This window comes from Elephantulus edwardii, unplaced genomic scaffold (genome assembly GCF_000299155.1).
Source record: "Elephantulus edwardii isolate Elephantulus edwardi_28Jun2011 unplaced genomic scaffold, EleEdw1.0 scaffold00158, whole genome shotgun sequence".
Classification (NCBI taxonomy): Eukaryota; Metazoa; Chordata; class Mammalia; order Macroscelidea; family Macroscelididae; genus Elephantulus; species Elephantulus edwardii.
Window position 1 is genome coordinate 1678332 of NW_006399908.1, and position 17811 is coordinate 1696142.

General features: G+C 39.0%; 1 protein-coding gene across 2 annotated transcripts in view; it reads left to right on the forward strand.

The window, feature by feature from the left end:
- TRPC1 (transient receptor potential cation channel, subfamily C, member 1) overlaps nucleotides 1–17811 on the forward strand; it is a 101873-nt gene that overhangs the window by 64798 nt on the left and 19264 nt on the right. For both annotated transcript variants that reach the window (XM_006895107.1, XM_006895108.1), the window contains 2 exons: nucleotides 13327–13466; nucleotides 17608–17751. In XM_006895107.1, the coding sequence (XP_006895169.1) occupies nucleotides 13327–13466; nucleotides 17608–17751 (284 nt within the window). The remainder of the gene's footprint in view (nucleotides 1–13326; nucleotides 13467–17607; nucleotides 17752–17811) is intronic.

Sequence of the window (17811 nt, forward strand, 5' to 3'; positions counted from 1 at the left end):
GCCACCCATTTTGAATAATATTGCATGAGTTCCTTGTTTTTCAATGCAGCGTAGTATTCCATTGTGTGAATATACCATAGCTTCTCTAACCATTCATTTGTTGATAGACACTTAGGTTGTTTCCAACTCCTCGCTATTGTGAACAAAACTGCTGTAAACATGAGTGTACATATATCTGCTTGGGTGGCAGTTATGGTCTCTTTGGGGTATATTCCCAGTATTGGAATTGCTGGGTCAAATGATATCTCTATTTGCAACTTTTTGAGAAAGCGCCACACTGCCTTCCACAGTGTTTGCACCATTTTACACTCCCACCAACAGTGAATAAGGGTTCCAGTCTCTCCACAACCTCGCCAGAATTTGTTGCTTGCTATTCTGTTAAATTTTGCTATTCTGACTGGGATGAGATGATATCTCATGCATCTCTCTTAGAGCTAGGGGATTTGAACATTTCTTCATGTGCTTGTTGGCCATCTGAATGTCTTCTTTGGTGAAGTGTTTGTTCATATCCTGTGTCCATTTTCCAATTGGATTATTTACCTTTATCTTGTTGTGGTACTCAAGTATTTTATAAATTCTAGATATGAGTCCCTTATCTGACATGTCATTACCAAATACTTTTTCCCAGTCTGTGGCTTCCCTTTTTCTCTTTTGGAGAAGATTTTGGATGTGCAGAGGGATTTGATTCATAGAAGAAGGTCCCATTCATCTATTTTATCTTCTGCTGGTTGTAGATTTTTCAGGATACTTGGAAGACTGTTTATGTTATGCATTAGGACTTCTAGAGTTCTTCCAAGCTTTTCTTTAATGAAGTTTATAGTCCTTGGGTTTAGTCCTGGGTCTATGATCCACTTAGAGTTGGTTTTTGTATATGGAGTAAGGTGTGGATATTGCTTGAGTCTTCTGAGTTCGTTTTCCAATTTTGCCAACACCATTTGTTAAAAAGGCTGTCATTTCCCCACTTAACTGATTTAATCTCCTTGTCAAAAATCAGTTGACCGTGGGTATATGGGCTGATTTCTGGGTTCTCAATTCCATTCCATTGATCTATATGTTTGTCATTGCACCAGTACTATGCTGTCTTAACCACCACAGCAGTGTAGTAGGATTTGAAATCAGGGAGTGAGATGCCTCCTTCCGTTTTTCTAATTTTAAGGAATGCTCTGCTTATTCAGGGCTTCTTTCCATTCCAAATAAAACTGGACATTGTCTTCAGTTTTGTTTTTAACTTTACCATCTTCCAACTGTCCCTTTAATAGAGTAAAAGTCTTGAAAATTGATGAGGGATGATAGAAGAATCGATGCCTTTGAGCTGTGGTGCTGGAGAAGAGTGCTGAATATACCATGGACTGCTAAGAGAACAAACAGGGTCATCTTAGAGAGGGTGAGACCAGTCTGCTCCTTGGAAGCAAGGATTCTGAAGCTTCATCTGACATACTTTGGACATTTTGCAAGGCAGTACTAGTCCTTGGAGGGGACATCATGTTTGGTAAGCTGGAGGGACAGCATAAGAAAGGAGGACCCTCGATGAGATGGATTGATTCAGTGACTGGGGTGATGGGAGTAGGTATGTAAGAGACAGTGAGATAGGCACAGGAAAGAGCAGGGGTTAGGGCTGTTAAATATAGAGTCGCTATGAGTCGTAGGCCACTTGATGGCACATAACAAGAACAACAAGAGTATTGGAATACATTTTTTCTGTAATATAAACTAGTAATTTTATTTGTAAAATTATACTTATTTTTATTAATGCATTCCAGATTATTTCCATTTTAAATAGTTTGAGAATCACTATTATGCAGTATTCACTTTTCATTCTCTTTCAAGTATAAAAAGAATTTTCATATTTTTCAATATTTATTTTTATTTGTGAATCAGTTTATTTCAAATAGCTGTATCTCAACCAGAGTTTTATTTTTAGTAGTAATCTATGATGTAATAAACTTTAAAATTAATTAAAGAAAAATAACATATAGCTGAACTAGGTTAATGAGAATTGAATAATCTCTTCTTGTTAATATTTTTTATTTCCTGTATTTCTTCTATCTTGTGTAAAATTTTATAATCTAATTTAATCAATAATTTAGGCTTTATTATATATTGATCCATATATCATTGTTCTGGCTTTTTCTTAAGTACAATTTGCATCTATTATTATGAGTGAGGAAAAAATATGTAAGATAGAGAGAAATTGCTAAGTATTCTTTTTCCTATATTATTTTGGCTATTTATGAAAGGTTTTTATAATTATTTACTTTAGCCCTAAAAAAATTTCTATTATTTCTTTGTAATCTGTTGTTCATTTTTAACCTACTGAGTTGTGAGATGACATCACTCACACCGTCTGTGAGGAAGGTCAATATAAAGGCAAGGATAGAAGAAATAACCATAAAGGATGTCAGAAGAGACCTTGAAACTTGCACTAGAATGTAGGACGCCAAACAAAGGGAAGAAATGCTAAAGTAAGAGACAAAATCAGATGATTTCAAAGTGTAGTCGAGAAGACAAAGCAGAATATTGTAACAAGGTGTGAAAAGGTCTCAAGTTAGTAAACCAAAAAGAACACACTTGGCATTTTTCCAGCTGAAAGAACTACGAGACAAATTCAAGTCTCGAGTTGCAATATGGAAGGATTCTATGGGAAAAATTTTGAATGATATAGGAAGCATCAGAAAAAGATGGAAGGAATACACAGAATCACAGTACCAAGAAGAATTGGTTGACATTGAACCATTTTCAGGAAGTAGCATATGATCAAGGACAAGTGGTAAGGAAGGAAAAAGTTGAAGCTGTATTAAATGCATTGGGGGAAAATAAGACCTCAGTAATTAATACACTATTCAACACCTCTCTCCTCTTATCAGCCCTTTATATGATGCCTTGGGTCTCACCCTTTTGGGATTCGGCGATTCTGAACACCTCGTGCTATTGCAAGTTTCTTATGCGGTAGCCAGTATCTCTTGAGCTTAAGAGTCTCCAAGTCCAAATACCAGGAGCTAGTATCAGAGAAGGTCTCCTAGCTCAGACAGTTCTGAGGAAAAGTCCTTTGCTTTGAACTTGTGCTCCAGGACTGACTTCTTGTGGCTTTAGTGCCTCTTCCATTTGCAGCATGCTGCTGACACAAGAGGATAGTTTCCCAGGAGAGGGTGATGTGTCCTCGAGATCTGGTATGTAAGTGTTGTTTTCTTGGCCCTTGAGCCCAAAACTATTTTAACTCTCAAACCTAGCCCACCGGATGTACTTACTAGTCTATGCCAAGAATTTTGGAAGATAGCCACCTGACCAACTGACTGGAAGAGACCCATACTTGTCCCTATTCCAAACGGAGTGATTCATTAAAATGTGGACAATAAAACAATATCATCATTATCACTTGCTCAAGAATATAAAAAATTACTGAACAGTACATTTACAGAAATTTAAATTGAATTCAGAAGAGGCTGTGGTAGGAAGGATTTCATTGCTAATTTTAGATGGATCTCAGCTGAAAGAGAATATTAGGAGGGTGTCTATTTGTGTTTTATTGACTAAGCAAAGGCATCTGACTGTGTGAATCATAACAAATTATGGTCACCATAGAAAAAAATGATAATCCCAGAACATTTAGTTGTGCTCATGCTAAATTTATACATAGACGAAGAAGTGGTTGTTCAGACAGAACAAGGAAACACCGCATGGTTTAAAATCAGGAAGTGTTTGTGTCAGGGTTGTATCCTTTCTTTATACCTATTCAGACTATATTCTGAGAAAATAATTTGAGTAGCTGGACTTTATGAAGAAGAATATTTTATCAAGATTGAAGAAAGACTCATCAACAAGCCACATTTTGCAAATGGTGTAACTGCTTGCAGAATGTGAGTAGGACCTGAGGCACTTATACTGCGAATATCAAAGAATAGAACCTTCATTATTGGTTACATCTCAACGTCAAGAAAGTGAAAATCCTTACCACTGTGCCAGTGGTCAACATCATGGATGCAGAAAACATCGCTGTCAACGATTTCATTTTACTCAGGTCCACAGTCAGCACCCATGGTAACTGTCATGGTGACAAGAAACCACAGGACATGTAACATTGGAAAAGTCTGTCAAGAACAAGTCCAAAGTACTAAAAAGAAGTAATGTCAGTTTAACAACATGCATCTGTTGCAAGTCATGGTGTAAGTGCTTTCTATGAATCTGTAAGTTGGAAAAGTAGTAAGGATAATAATGATAATAATAAGGATGACAGAAGAATTGATGCCTCGGAGTTGTGGTGTTGGGGATCCCATGACTGCCAAAAGTACACACAAATCTTAATTGGAGGAAAGGCAACCACATTGCTCTTTAGAGGTAAGGATGGTGAAACTTCATTTCTCATTCTTTGGGTAAATTGTCAGGAGAGATCAGTCCTTGGAAAAAAGATGTCATGCTTGGAAAGGCAGGTTAGAGAAAGACCCTCAAACAGAATGGGTTGACACAGTTACTCTAACAGTGGGCTTGAACATTTCAGAGATTGTGAGAAGGGTGCAGGATAGGGCAAGGCTATAAGAACTATCATCTTAGCAGAGAGTAAAAACCTCACTGAACTTGAAAAAGTCATAACAGTCTTTGTTGTTGTTGCTGTTGTTGTTATGTGTCGTTGAGTCACCTGCGACCCTATGTACAGCAGCTCTGGAGCCTGCCCTGTCCTGAGCTAGTCTCAGAGATTCTGACACACCAGTCCCAATTGCCCCAGCTACTGTGTCAGTCTATCTCTTCCGGGATCTTCCTCTCCTATGCTCTGTCCAGTGATTTTTTTCATAATAACAATAAAACTATGATCAGTTAATTTTAAACAAAAGGGCTTTGCTTCCAGTAGTGCATGCAGGTGCTCACTTAAACACACGTACATACACCACACATCTTTTGTAGCTCTTATTCTGTGTTACTGGAAGAATCCAGTCAATGAAATGAGTTAAATTGCTATTTTTTTTAAGTGTCGTATTCTTCTCTGCACAGCTTCTTCTTTGAAACTCTTAGATCTTAGTATGCCTTGCCAAGAACAGCTGAGCTTATATGTAGTTAAACCACTCTTAATTCTTTACATATATAGATCTGAACCTTCTTTCTGGCACAGTTGGTTCAATTTATTATTTTAAGCAGTAGGTATAGACTTAGCCCCAAGTGTGGCCAACTTGATGCTTTCCTTTTCTTCTCTTTACGCCTCCAGTCAAAGTATAAATGACAAGGTAGAAAATATGCATTGATAAATGCATATCTATCTATATACTCATATGTGTATATTTGTTGAAATAATATTGAGTCATTAACTTTGCCCTAGCACCAATACTAAACAATAGACAACTGAAGTATCTATTACTGTTCCATTAATGGAGCTAGGAACCTATTAACCTGAGAATTACACAGATAAATGAAATGTCACAAATGAGTTAAGTGACACTAAGTAGAGGAATGTGGTGTTGGAGAGTAAGCATAAGAGTGTTTCCTATAGTCAGGTAGGTTGAAAAGGCTATTTTGAGGAAGTGATGTGTGAGTCCAGATTAAAGGATGAATAGGAATTGAGCAGGAGATTTGGGAGGGAAAAGTATTCTAGGCTAAAGTTAGATTATATACAAAGGCGCTCTGTCAAGGGGGACCATGGTACAAAGAAGGGACTGAATAAAGGCTAAGGTTACTGATGCACAGAAAACGAGAGGAGGTTTGATTTAAGATAAAGCTGTAGAAACACATTTCACCAGACTGTGCTTGGACTTAGACTCCCGTAGCTAACATTCCTTTGGGCTTCCAAGGCTGGAACACAGGCGACAAGATTGCCCGTCTTTCTCCCACAAAGCCGCTTTTGGATTTGAATCTCCAGAGTGTTTGTCCGTTAGATCAACAACTCCCTAGAGATTATGCCATCAGAGCTCCCTGTATACTGATAACAATGCGAAGAAAACTATTGGTGTGGAGGAGTGACAGTTGAATTATATTTGGAAAATACTGTTCTGGTTACAAACTGGAAGATAGATTAGGCGAATTGGGCTGTGGCAAGAAGAGATGAAAGAAGAGAAAGAGACATTTCAATGATCAACATAAGAACTGAGACTACACTGAAATAGAAAATAGAGGAGGAGACAGACTTTAAAATTATTTATAAGGTAAAACCAATCAGATATGGAAAGAATAGGAGATGAGGAAGATGAAGGTTATTAGGCAACATTAGTATTTGGAGCTGATGGTGGAGGGACTGTATGAGAGAGGAAGTCCCTTGATTAGATGGATTGACTCAGTGACTGGGGTAGCAGGGTTAGGTGTGTCAGAGACAATGAGATTGGCACAAGATAGAGCAGGTTTCAAGGCTGTTGTGTATAGAGTCACAGTGAGGCACAGGTGATTCAGTGGCACAACGACACTGAAACACAAGGTTGAAGATTTATGGACTGAGGTATATAGTTCCTTACTATGGTTTTGCTTGTGTGGAATTTGAAAAAGCGTTCAGATATTTAAGAGAAATGTCAGTCAGGCAGTTGAATGTTATACTCAAGAGATATCTCATCTGGGGATAAAAATCTGTGAATCATCCACATCCAGGTGAAAGTAAAATTGTGGTTTCTCAAGGAGAAAGTATGAAATGAGAAGATCAAACCTTGCTATTTACCAATGTCACTTACTAATTTTAAAAAAAGCAAAACAAAAGGAACCCCTACATATGATGGACTGATTGTGTAGTGAGTCTGTTACTTAAAAGAATTTTTTTCAGTTCACCTCAGAAATATGATTATCAAGTATTTATTTGGTAGTGGTGGAAAACTGCATACAGGATGGTATACTGCTCGTGTTGAGCCTCATGTTATTTCATTTTTCTACTCTTTTAGGTAAAAAATTCTTCTCCAGTTAACATTGTGAGCTTTTGTTATAAGTTAGGTATATTTTTATACTACTGCATTTTTAATACCACATGTTTCTTGGTTCAGTGTTTTAATGTTCAGTTGAGTAAGTCTAAAGTTTAAGCATAGATGTTTTCGTTTGAAGATGTCTTATTGTATAAGAAAATGCATACTATTTTATATCTGGACACAGTGTTGGATACTTTTGAGGTTAGGTTTTGTTTTTTTGTTTGGTTTTTTTTTTAGAAAAATTTGTGTTAAGAATTAGCCAGCTTCAAAAAAAAAAAAAAGAATTAGCCAGCTAGACTCAGTGTAAATGATTCCAATTTTTTTGGCAACGTCCAAAGCATCATAGTCAGGAGTAAGTTGAACATAGGCCTTCTCTCCATCAGGGTAATCAGGGTGTTGACCTTAGCCACATCAATGTCACAGAGCTTCTTTACAGCTTGTTTAATTTGGTGCTTGTTGGCCTTGACATCCACAGTGAACACAAGTATGTTGTTAATCTTCTATCTCTTCATGGCTGACTCAGTGGTCAGAGGAAACTTGATGATGGCATAGTGGTCAAGCTTGTTTCTCCTGGGGGCACTCTTCCGGGAGTATTTGGGCTGCCTTCAGAGTTTCAGCATCTTAGGCCGCCGGAAGGTGGGTGACGTGCGGATCTTTTTTTTGTGGCTGTGGATGCCCTTCAGGACTGCCTTCTTGGCCTTTAATGCCTTTGCTTTGGCTTCAGTTTTGGGAGGGGCAGGGGGTTCCTTCTTTGCTTTCAGTGCCATCTTCGTAGAAACCCACTGTTCTTGAAGTAAGTTAAAGTTCTTGAAAGAAGAATGAATTTCAACTTAATATCCCTTAATCCTTTACTATGATACTTAGCTTTCTTTCCATTTTTTCTCCAAATAAAAGGAAATAATGTTTGAGTTACTAAAAATGTGACCTGGGGGACTATTTTTGTAAAGTTTTAATCTGTTCTTAATAAACACTGCTTCAAGTGGAAGGTTTTTTCCTGTTAACTCTGAAAATATTTTAGAATGTCTTTCTACAGAAAATTTGGCTTCTGTATAAAGATGTTAAGAACAGAGGTTTTTCAAGAATGGTTTGTATCTTTCTGCTTCATGATAAAGGGCAGTGGATGATTCTATTTGGTCTAACTTAATTTCAGTTCATGTATTATGTTGCACTACTGTAATTTTGTTATTCTCTCTTTTCTGTAAATATGTCCTAGTAACTGTAGAATTATTCTGGGTTGTATTGCTCTTTTTTGATCCTCATGTTGTTGTTAGGTGCTGTGTAGTTGACTTTGATGCCAAGCAACCCTGTGAAGAGATCTGAACCCTGCTATTTTTGAGTGTATGGCTGAGTCACACACCATGTCATTCCATCTCACCGGAGATTTTTCATTCTTTCACTGACCCTCTCCCTTTTTAAACATGATGTTCTCCAAGGACTGGCCCTTACTACTCACACGCTCAATGTATGTAAGATGGAGTTTTAACATCAACATCCTTGCCTCCAAGGAGCACCCTAGTTCTCTTTCCTCCACAACAAATTTATCTTTTCTTTTGGCAGTTCTTGGTATGGTCAGGACACCACTGTTCTGTAACATCACAACTTGAAGACATTGATTCTTCTTCTGTCATCCTTATTCATGATCCAACTTTGAGATGCATGGCAAGTCATTGAAAAGACCATGGATTTCCTGATCCAAGTTGTTTAAACTGACATCACTGCTCTCTAGCACTTTGGAGAGATCCTTGGCAGCAGATTTTCCCAGTACAAAATGTCTCCTGATCTCCTGACTGCTGGTACCAAGAGTGTTGATTGAGAATCAAAGTAAGATGAATTGACAATTTCAGTCCTTTCTCCATCTATCATGATGTTGCCTGTTGGCCAAGTCATGAGGATTTTTGTTTTCTTGCATTGAGATGCAATCCATATTGAAGGCTATAGTCTTTGACCTTTGGCAACAAATGATCTACTTTCAACCAAGATCACCAATGTTGTTATGTGTCATTTAGTCAAATATAGCTCATAGCGACTCTTGAACAACAGTTCTGAACCCTGTCCTATTCTGTGCCATCTTCATAGTCTCTAATACCCTCAAGCCCATTGCTGCAGTCATTGTCTCAGTCCACCTGGTTGAGGGTCTTCCTCTCCTTTGCTGTCCCTCCACATTCCCAAACATGATGATCCTCTCCAATGAATAGTTTCTCCTAGCAACATGCCCAAAGTGTGTGAAACAAAGCTTCTTCATCTTTGCCTCCAAGAAGCATTCTAGCTACACCCTCTCCAAGATATACCTGTTTGTTCTTTTGACAGTCCGTAGGATATTCAGCACTCTTCTCCAATACCACAATTCAAAAGTATCAGTTCTTCTGTCATCCTTACTCACTGTCCATTTCTCAGATACACAGCAAGTGACTGAAGAGACCATGGCCTGACTCAAGTGCACCTTAGTCTTCAAACTAACATAATTACTCCTCAACAATTTCAAGAGGTCCTTGACTACAGACCCAGTGCAATACATCTCTTGTTCTCTGGACTGCTGGTACCAAAGATGTTGATTGCAGATCCAAGTAAGATGAAATCATTGACAAGTTTCAATCTTTTCTTCATCTGTCATGATGTAGCCTATCAGCCCAGTGATGAGGGGTTTTGTTTTCTTGATGTTAAGATGCAGTCCATATTGAAGGATGAGTCTTTGATCTTCTGCAGCAAATGCTTCAAGTCCTCCTAACTTTCAGTAAGCAAGATTGTTTCATCTGCATAACAAAGGTTATTGATAAGTCTTCCTTCTATCCTTTTGCTACATTGTCTTGTAGAGTCCAGATTCTTGAATAATCTCAGAACACAGATTAAATGGTTATGGAGAAAAGATATAGTTGTGACACACACCTTGCCTAATTTTAAACCATACAGTGTTCCTTTATTCTGTTCATACAGGTCTAGGTACAGGTTTCGCCCAAGCACAATTAAGTGTTTTGGGATGCTCATTCTTTTCAATATTAGCCATCATTTGTTATTATCCACACAGTCAAATGCCTTTGCATGGTTAATAAAGCACAAATAGACATTCTTCTGGTATTCTTTGCTTTCAGCCAGGTTCCATCTGACATCAGCGGTGATATCCCTGGTGCCAGGCACATAGGGATATGTAATTATGGGCAAACATCTACCCTCTACCCAGAAAGGGAGGGATTTTATGTTGGTTTGCTTTTTGTGTATAATTATCATTTAACAAATATTGCTGACCACCCACTATGTATCAGGTACTATTCAGAACTTTGGGATATCAATTATATTAACCATTATTACCTTTAAAGAACTTACTCAAAGTAGAAACAAAAATCAATGCTATGTGGCATTAGAAAATGAACATGATGATACATGGAAAAGAAATGAAAATTCAGAATTAGGAGATTGGGAATAAATGGGAGCATGGAACTTGGACTTTTTAATTGGATGATCAGGGTAAATGGTGAGCAAAGACTTGAAATGAGGAGGTCAAGCAAGTAGATAGTTTGTCAAGGAGCTTCCAGTCAGGGAAAAGGGCTAATGTTAAGGTATGAAGACAGGAGTTGTCTATGTTCAGAGAACTAGAAATAAGCCAGGACGTCAGTGTGACTGGAGTTGTGTAAGGATAAATTAGTAGTGCAATTTTCTCTCAAATTAGCAGCAGTTGATTCTTGGATTTTCACTGACATTCACATTTGTAGAACAGTAGGTTGCCACCGAGCTTTGTTTAACTTTGTAGAAGGATACATACAAGACCTAGAGTGTACACATGACAGTTTCAGATTTTTTTTTTTTATTGAGTCCGTGTAAAATCTAGGAAGTAGACACACTTACCTGTAGGGAATGAGACTATGTGGATGAATGTGGACCACCCTATCTGGAATTGCCTCAAACACAGCAGGAATTCTAGTTTGTAAAAGCCCTACAGTTTAGCTCTCCTGCAGGCTCATTCCGAGCCGAAGGCCCTGTATCTGAAATGACCACGGCTGTGTGTACCTGCAGAGACTGCGAGGCCACTTAAAGACATCTTAGACCAGATACGGTTTCCTCGTGGCTGTTTTTATAACAACGGAGAGCACAGCTGACCTTCGAGAGCATGTTTCCAAGGAGACCATTTTAGGAAATCCTAAACTGAGGTCATGGCCCCATGGAGAAAGCTCAGTCCTCCTGTGAGTTCTTGTTGCCTCTCTGAGTAGCTTCTAGTGTTCTGAGGAGAGAAGTAACAATCGGCCTTCCTGTTTCCCACAGTATTTGTTGTGCTGAGAAAAGATTTCCCGAAGAGAAAGAGGCAGAAAGGTCAGTTAGGCTAGTTCAGTGATTCACTTAAGTTGTTGTTAAGTGCCGTGGGGTTACTTGTGACTCCTAGTGACCCTGTGTACTACAGCTCTGAACCCTACTTTGTCCTGAGCCAACCTAATCGTCTCCAACACACCCACCCGCCCGCATTACCCGTCACTGAGTCAATCCATCTCATCCAGGGTCTTCAGGCAAGAGAGGATGCTGCAGTTGAAGTGGTAAGGAGAAAAGAGTCTATGTATGTTTTGAAGATAGAGCCATTTGCTATTAGGTTAAATGTGGGGGTTAATAGAAAGAAGTCACAGATGATACAAGGGCATTTGAATTGAGCAACTGAAAGACTATAATTGTTGTCAGTTGAAATGGGAAAATCTCAGAATAAGTGGTACATTGCAAAGAGGACTTAGTGGGGGAGGTGCATAATTATACAACAATGAGTGAATGTTTAAATAAAAGAGTAAACTGGTGGGGGGAGAAGGATAGTAGTAAAAATGTACAACAATGAAGGAATGAAAAACCTAACTTTTTGTAAACTTGTGTTAAAATGACATTTAAAATAAAATATAAAACAAAGAGAAATAGGAAGATCTGCTGTGCAGTGGGTGAGTGAACAGAGATTAAATTAGAAGTTTTTGTATACTAAGGTGTCAGTTTAGACATCCAATTGAAGAGGTAGAATAGACAGTTAACTATATAAGATGTCCAGGAGGGAGATTTATACTGGTTGTAGATCTGGGTTAGGTTTACTCATGCCCACTGACCCTGATTCTGACTTATAGTGACCCTATTGGGCAGGAAAGAAATGTCCCCATAGAAAGCGGGTTGTCAGTCTTTCTCATACAGAGTGTCTGGTGGGTTTGAACCTCTGGCCCTTTGGCTGGCAGTCAAGTGCTTATCCACTGTGCCACTAGGAATCCTTAGATTAAATTTAATGATCTTATTTGAGAGTATTTGCCACTTAGATTGTATTTAAGACCATGATTCGATCCTTCTTCTCTGTGCCCAATTTTTGCATTCCGATCACCCACATTATGATTAATGCATCTTGCTTGCATGTTCAGTAGATTTCTGACCACAAAAGTTGGTAGCAGTCTTCCTTTTCCTCTTCAACATCAAGAAAACAAAGATTCTCACCACTGGGTCAGAGTGCTGAAGAGCAACAATGTCAGTTTAGAGACTAAGGTGAGCCTGATCCAGGCCATGGTCTAGCTAAGCATCAGAGAGCTGGACAATGACTGAAGAGGACAGAAGAATCTATACCATTGAGTTGTGGTGCTGGAAGTGTGCTGAGCATACCGTGGACTGCCAAGAGAACAAATAAATCCAAGCTGGAGAGGGAGAAACCAAGCTGCTCTTTGGAGGCTAGGATTTTGAAGCTTGCTCTTCTCACATACTGTGGGCAGGTGGGCAGGACAGACCAGTCCCTGGAGAAGGACATCATGCTTGGAAGGGTGTAGAGACAGCAGAGGAGAGGAAGACCTCAGATGAGATGCGTTGACTGGGGTAATGAGGGTGGGTATGTCAGAGACGGTGAGATTAGTTCAAGATAGGAATTGTGCAGAGGGTTACTATAAGCTGCAGGTGGGTCGACGGCACATAACACCAACAACAAGGTGATGAAACAGCATGAGATTATTTCAGTAATAATGTGGTTAAAGACAAAAAGGGAACAGACTGAGCCCTTGATCTGTGTTTGGGGCGGGACAATCAGGTTTTTTTAGTGGATGGAACAGGCTCATATCTGTTGTTCATCAGGTCACTATGAGTTGTAGTCAATTTGACAGCACAATCCGTAGATGTGCCATTAATCCAAAGCCTGCACACCTCTGGCAGTTTGAACCCCCCCCCCCCAGCTATTCTGCAGGAGGAACAGGGACAGTCTCCCCCTGTGTGGTTAACAGCTTTCTGACAACCTGCTGTAGGTCAGCTGTGCCCCAGCCAAACCTCGACAGGAATGAGTCGAGTATATTTTTTCATATCACTTTAAACTACTGTTTGTTAAAAACAAATAAGGGGATGTTTTTACGAGAAAATTCTGGTTTCTTTTGAGTGAGGTTCTAGCTTGCTTAAGTGTTACTTATTTACGCTTCTTGGAATCTTAACAATGCATTAGTTTATTACTGAATTAAGTGAATGGTATCTGATTATCTGTCCCTCTTTTTTTCAGGAATGATATGGTCAGACATTAAAAGACTCTGGTATGAAGGGTTGGAAGACTTTTTGGAAGAATCTCGTAATCAACTCAGTTTTGTCATGAATTCTCTTTATTTGGCAACTTTTGCCCTCAAAATGGTGGCTCATAACAAGGTGACTATTAACTTCGTCAGTTGGTGGGACAAATTAAGTTTACTTAGAAAGAACCTGAAATGGAAACCCAAGTTGTTTTCTGTAACTTGTTGTTAACATCACAATAAAACAGAAAATTAACAATAATAGTAATGTAAAAGAAAGTACCTGAAACTTTTAGCTGTGTAACTCAGAGTTACACTGGTCGATGTATCTCTGGTGGTTTCATTTAAATCTATCTCACTATATGTGCAATGGAACAGTCTACATTGTTTTCTGTCTTTTCCAGTAGTTTAAAGGATGTTCATTCTATTTAGGTGTTAGTTACCTATCATATATGTTAGGCACATTGGTTAACACTTGATTTACTTTATCTCATTTTATCCTCACAGAGACTATGAGACCTTATGCTTTGCAAATAGGGAAAATGAACCCAGAGATAGTAAGTAACTTGTCCAAGAACACAAAGTAAGACGCCAAGACTGGATTTAAATCCAGTCTGTCTAGACATGTTCTTTCTACCAAATGCCAGTTCCTTATATCTCATCTGGGTTAATTTGCCTCTCCAACCTGTACATGTTGTTGTTGTTGTTGTTATGTGCCGTCGAGTCGCCTGCGACTCATAGCGACCCTATGTACAACAGCCCTAAACTCCGCTCTGTCCTGTGCCAATCGCACTGTCTCTGACACTCCCATGCCAATTATCCCAGTCACTGAATCAATCCACCTCATAGAGGGCCTTCCTCTCCTGCGCCGTCCCTCCACCCTCCCAAGCATGATGTCCCTCTCCAAGGACCGGTCTCTCCTCACTACATGTCCAAAGTAAGTTAGACAGAGCCTCAGAATCCTTGCCTCCAAGGAGCCACCCGGTTTAACCCTCTCCAGGACAAATCTGTTTGTTTTCCTAGCAGTCCATGGTATTCTCAGTACTCTTCTCCAGCACCACAGCTCAAAGGCATCAGTTCTCCTTCTATCCTCCTTGGTCATTGTCCAACTCTCTGATGCATAACAGGTGATTGCGAAGACCATGGCCTGTATCAGACGCACCTTAGTCTCCAGAGAGACACCACTGCTCTTCAGCACTTTGGAGAGGTCCCTAACAGCAGACTTTCCCATGGCAATGCGCCTTTTAATTTCCTGGCTGCTGGTGCCAAGACTGTTGACTATGGAGCCAAGCAAACTAAAGCTGTGTACAATCTCAATCTCTTCACCATCCATCCTGATGCTCCCGATTGGTCCAGTGGTGAGAATCTTTGTCTTCTTGACATTGAGCCTCAATCCATATTGCAGGCTGCAGTCCTTGACACTCTGCAGCAGGCACTTCAGGTCCTCCTCAGTTTCAGCAAGCAGGGTTGTGTCATCCGCATAACGCAGATTGTTGATAAGTCGTCCACCAATCCTGACCCCACATTTCTCTTCATAGAGCCCAGCCTCCCGGATAATCTGTTCTGCATATAGGTTGAAGAGGTATGGAGATAGGATGCATCCCTGGCGTACGCCCTTCCCAATTTTGAACCATGCAGTGTTCCCTTGCTCTGTTCTGACGACTGCCTCCTGGTCCAAGTATAAGTTTCGCATTAGAACGATCAAGTGTTCTGGGATTCCCATTCTTCTCAGAGTCAGCCACAGTTTATTATGATCTACACAGTCAAATGCCTTTGCATAGTCAATGAAGCACAGATAGACATTCCTCTGATATTCCCTGCTTTCAGCCAAGATCCATCTAACATCAGCTACAATATCTCTAGTACCACGACCCCTTCTGAAACCAGCCTGGGCTTCTGGTAGTTCTCTGTTGATGTGCTGTTCCAGTCGTTTTTGGATAATTTTCAGTAAAATCTTGCTTGCATGTGAAATTGTTCTGTAGTTTCCACATTCGGTTGGGTCGCCTTTCTTTGGGATAGGAACAGATATCGATCTCTTCCAGTCAGTTGGCCAAGTGGTCGTTCTCCAGATTTCTTGGCACAACTTGGTGAGCACGTCCAGGGCAGCATCTGTTAACTGAAATATATCAATTGGTATACCATCTATTCCTGGAGCCTTATTTTTGGCCATGTCCTTCAAAGCAGCCTGAACTTCTTCTTTCATCACCATAGGCTCTTGCTCATATGTTGTTTCATGAAATTCTTCTGTGTCTTCCAATTCCTTTCGATACAGTGACTCAGTATATTCCTTCCATCTTTTTTTAATACTTCCGGGATCATTTAACGTTCTGCCAAAAGCATCCTTGATTATAGCAACTCGAGTTTTTAACCTGTACATACTTAAGATAATAGCACAAAGTAACTTAAAATGACTAATGTTAGGTATCTTATTTTCCAGGACCAAAGCTTAACTGGAAATTATTATAGTACATTTCACACTCCATATGATATTTTTTTAGTCTTAAACAGCTTTTTTTTAAAAAAAATTATACTAGTTTATTTACAAAATTTGAATACATTGTTTTTCATACCAGTTTCTTCTCATTTCTTTCACCTCCCATCAAATTGTGAAACCCCATTATTAATCCTCCTGATCCCCCGCAGATCCTCACCCCTCTGCTACCACCTTCCCTCCTCCTTGGATCTTTGTACTCATTCTACAATAATGGTTTTATACAGTATTTGTCTTTATGAGACTAAGTTAGTTCACTCAGCATAATGCTCTCCAGTTCCTCCCAAGTAAGGTAATAATTTACAAAAGTATTGCTCTTACTTAAAATTTAGTAAAACATAATCATATTTTTTCCTATCAAGATTTTAAGTTCCCTCAAGCCCACAAAAAATAATAGTTTGTCATTGGATTTTTTAAAAAAATCTTTCTTTATGTCCTAAATTTAGAGTTCTTTAAAGGGGATGACAAAGAACTAAAAGACATAAATTTTTTTTCTCTGGGCTTTTCGGTATGACTGTTTTATTTTTGCCAGTTTATATACAATAGGGGAAAAAAATAGACCAGTTGCTTTACATCATTTTACTGTATTCAAAATTCTGTTCATCTGGTTAATCAGTACAGAACATTGTTAAGTTCACAGTGCTGCCACTCTTCTAAGAAAAAAACACCAAATTGATGATACATGAAAAGAGGTTGAAGGACGTTATATTTTTCAGACTGATTTCTTCAGTTCTACAGTTGGGCTGCCCATATATTGCCCAAATTTGGTCACTTTTAGAAATGAAAAGGGATTAATCATTGTGTCATTGTGTGTATATATATATTTAGTATCCCATGAGATATGCAGTAATAGTATAACTGTTATGTTGTTGTTGTTGTGTATCATTGAGTCAGAACCGACCCATAATGGACCCTCCACTGAGTTTTCAGAGGTAGTTAATCACATGGAGAGAGACTGCCCATTCTTCTCCCATAGAGCAGCTGGTGGCCTCAAACCATATGCCTTCAGAATTGCAGCACAGCTTCTTGCCACCAGAGCTCTTAATTATCTTAGAAAGGTCATAAAATGGTCATAAAACAAAACAACTGGTGTATAGTTTGAAAGTTTCCCAGTCAGTAAGGACTCAGGACCACTTTATATCTAGATATAATAATGCTCTCTTTCCTCTTGGAGTTTGAAAGAGGACAAAAGCACCTCTGTAGTTCATTCTAGAATCCTGACTCAAGGACTTTTTATTGTTGTATGCTGTCAAGTCAGAACCAACTCCTAGCTGATCCTCCTGTGGGTTTTCAGGGGCAATAAATTGCAGGGGAAGAGATTGTCCATCCGTCTACAGAGCAGATGGTGTATTTGAACCACGTGCCTTTGGATTGCAGTGCAGCTTCTTAGCACTAGACCACTAGAGCTCCCTGAGTAAGAAGACTAGGTCACTTTTATATGATAGCTAACTAATTGTCAGTGTATATGCTAAAAGTTAGCATGTTAAAATTGAAGAAAAATGAATCAACTTTTTAAAAAAAAATTAAGTGGCAAATTTTTTTTGTTTAAGATGTAATAATTTTTCGAGAAACCTTTTGGTATAGAGTCAAATGATTTTACTTCACAGATGTAGGAATTTTTTTTATGCTGTTAAAAGCATAATTTCTCAAGAGAATGCTATAAAATATGAATGGAAATCCCTGAAGGATAGAAGGTTGAAATGCTTTTCTTTCCACAGCCAAGATATTTGAATATTTGCCTTTTCTATTCCTGCTTATCTTTGCCTGTTTTTCTTTCCAACCGTAGTTTCATGATTTCGCTGACCGGAAGGACTGGGATGCATTCCACCCCACGCTGGTGGCAGAAGGGCTTTTTGCGTTTGCGAATGTTCTGAGTTACCTTCGGCTCTTTTTTATGTATACAACCAGCTCTATCTTGGGTCCATTGCAGGTAAATCATGCTGTTTTTTAAATACTGTTTCTTAGATGTGATTATTACTTCTTTCTGCTT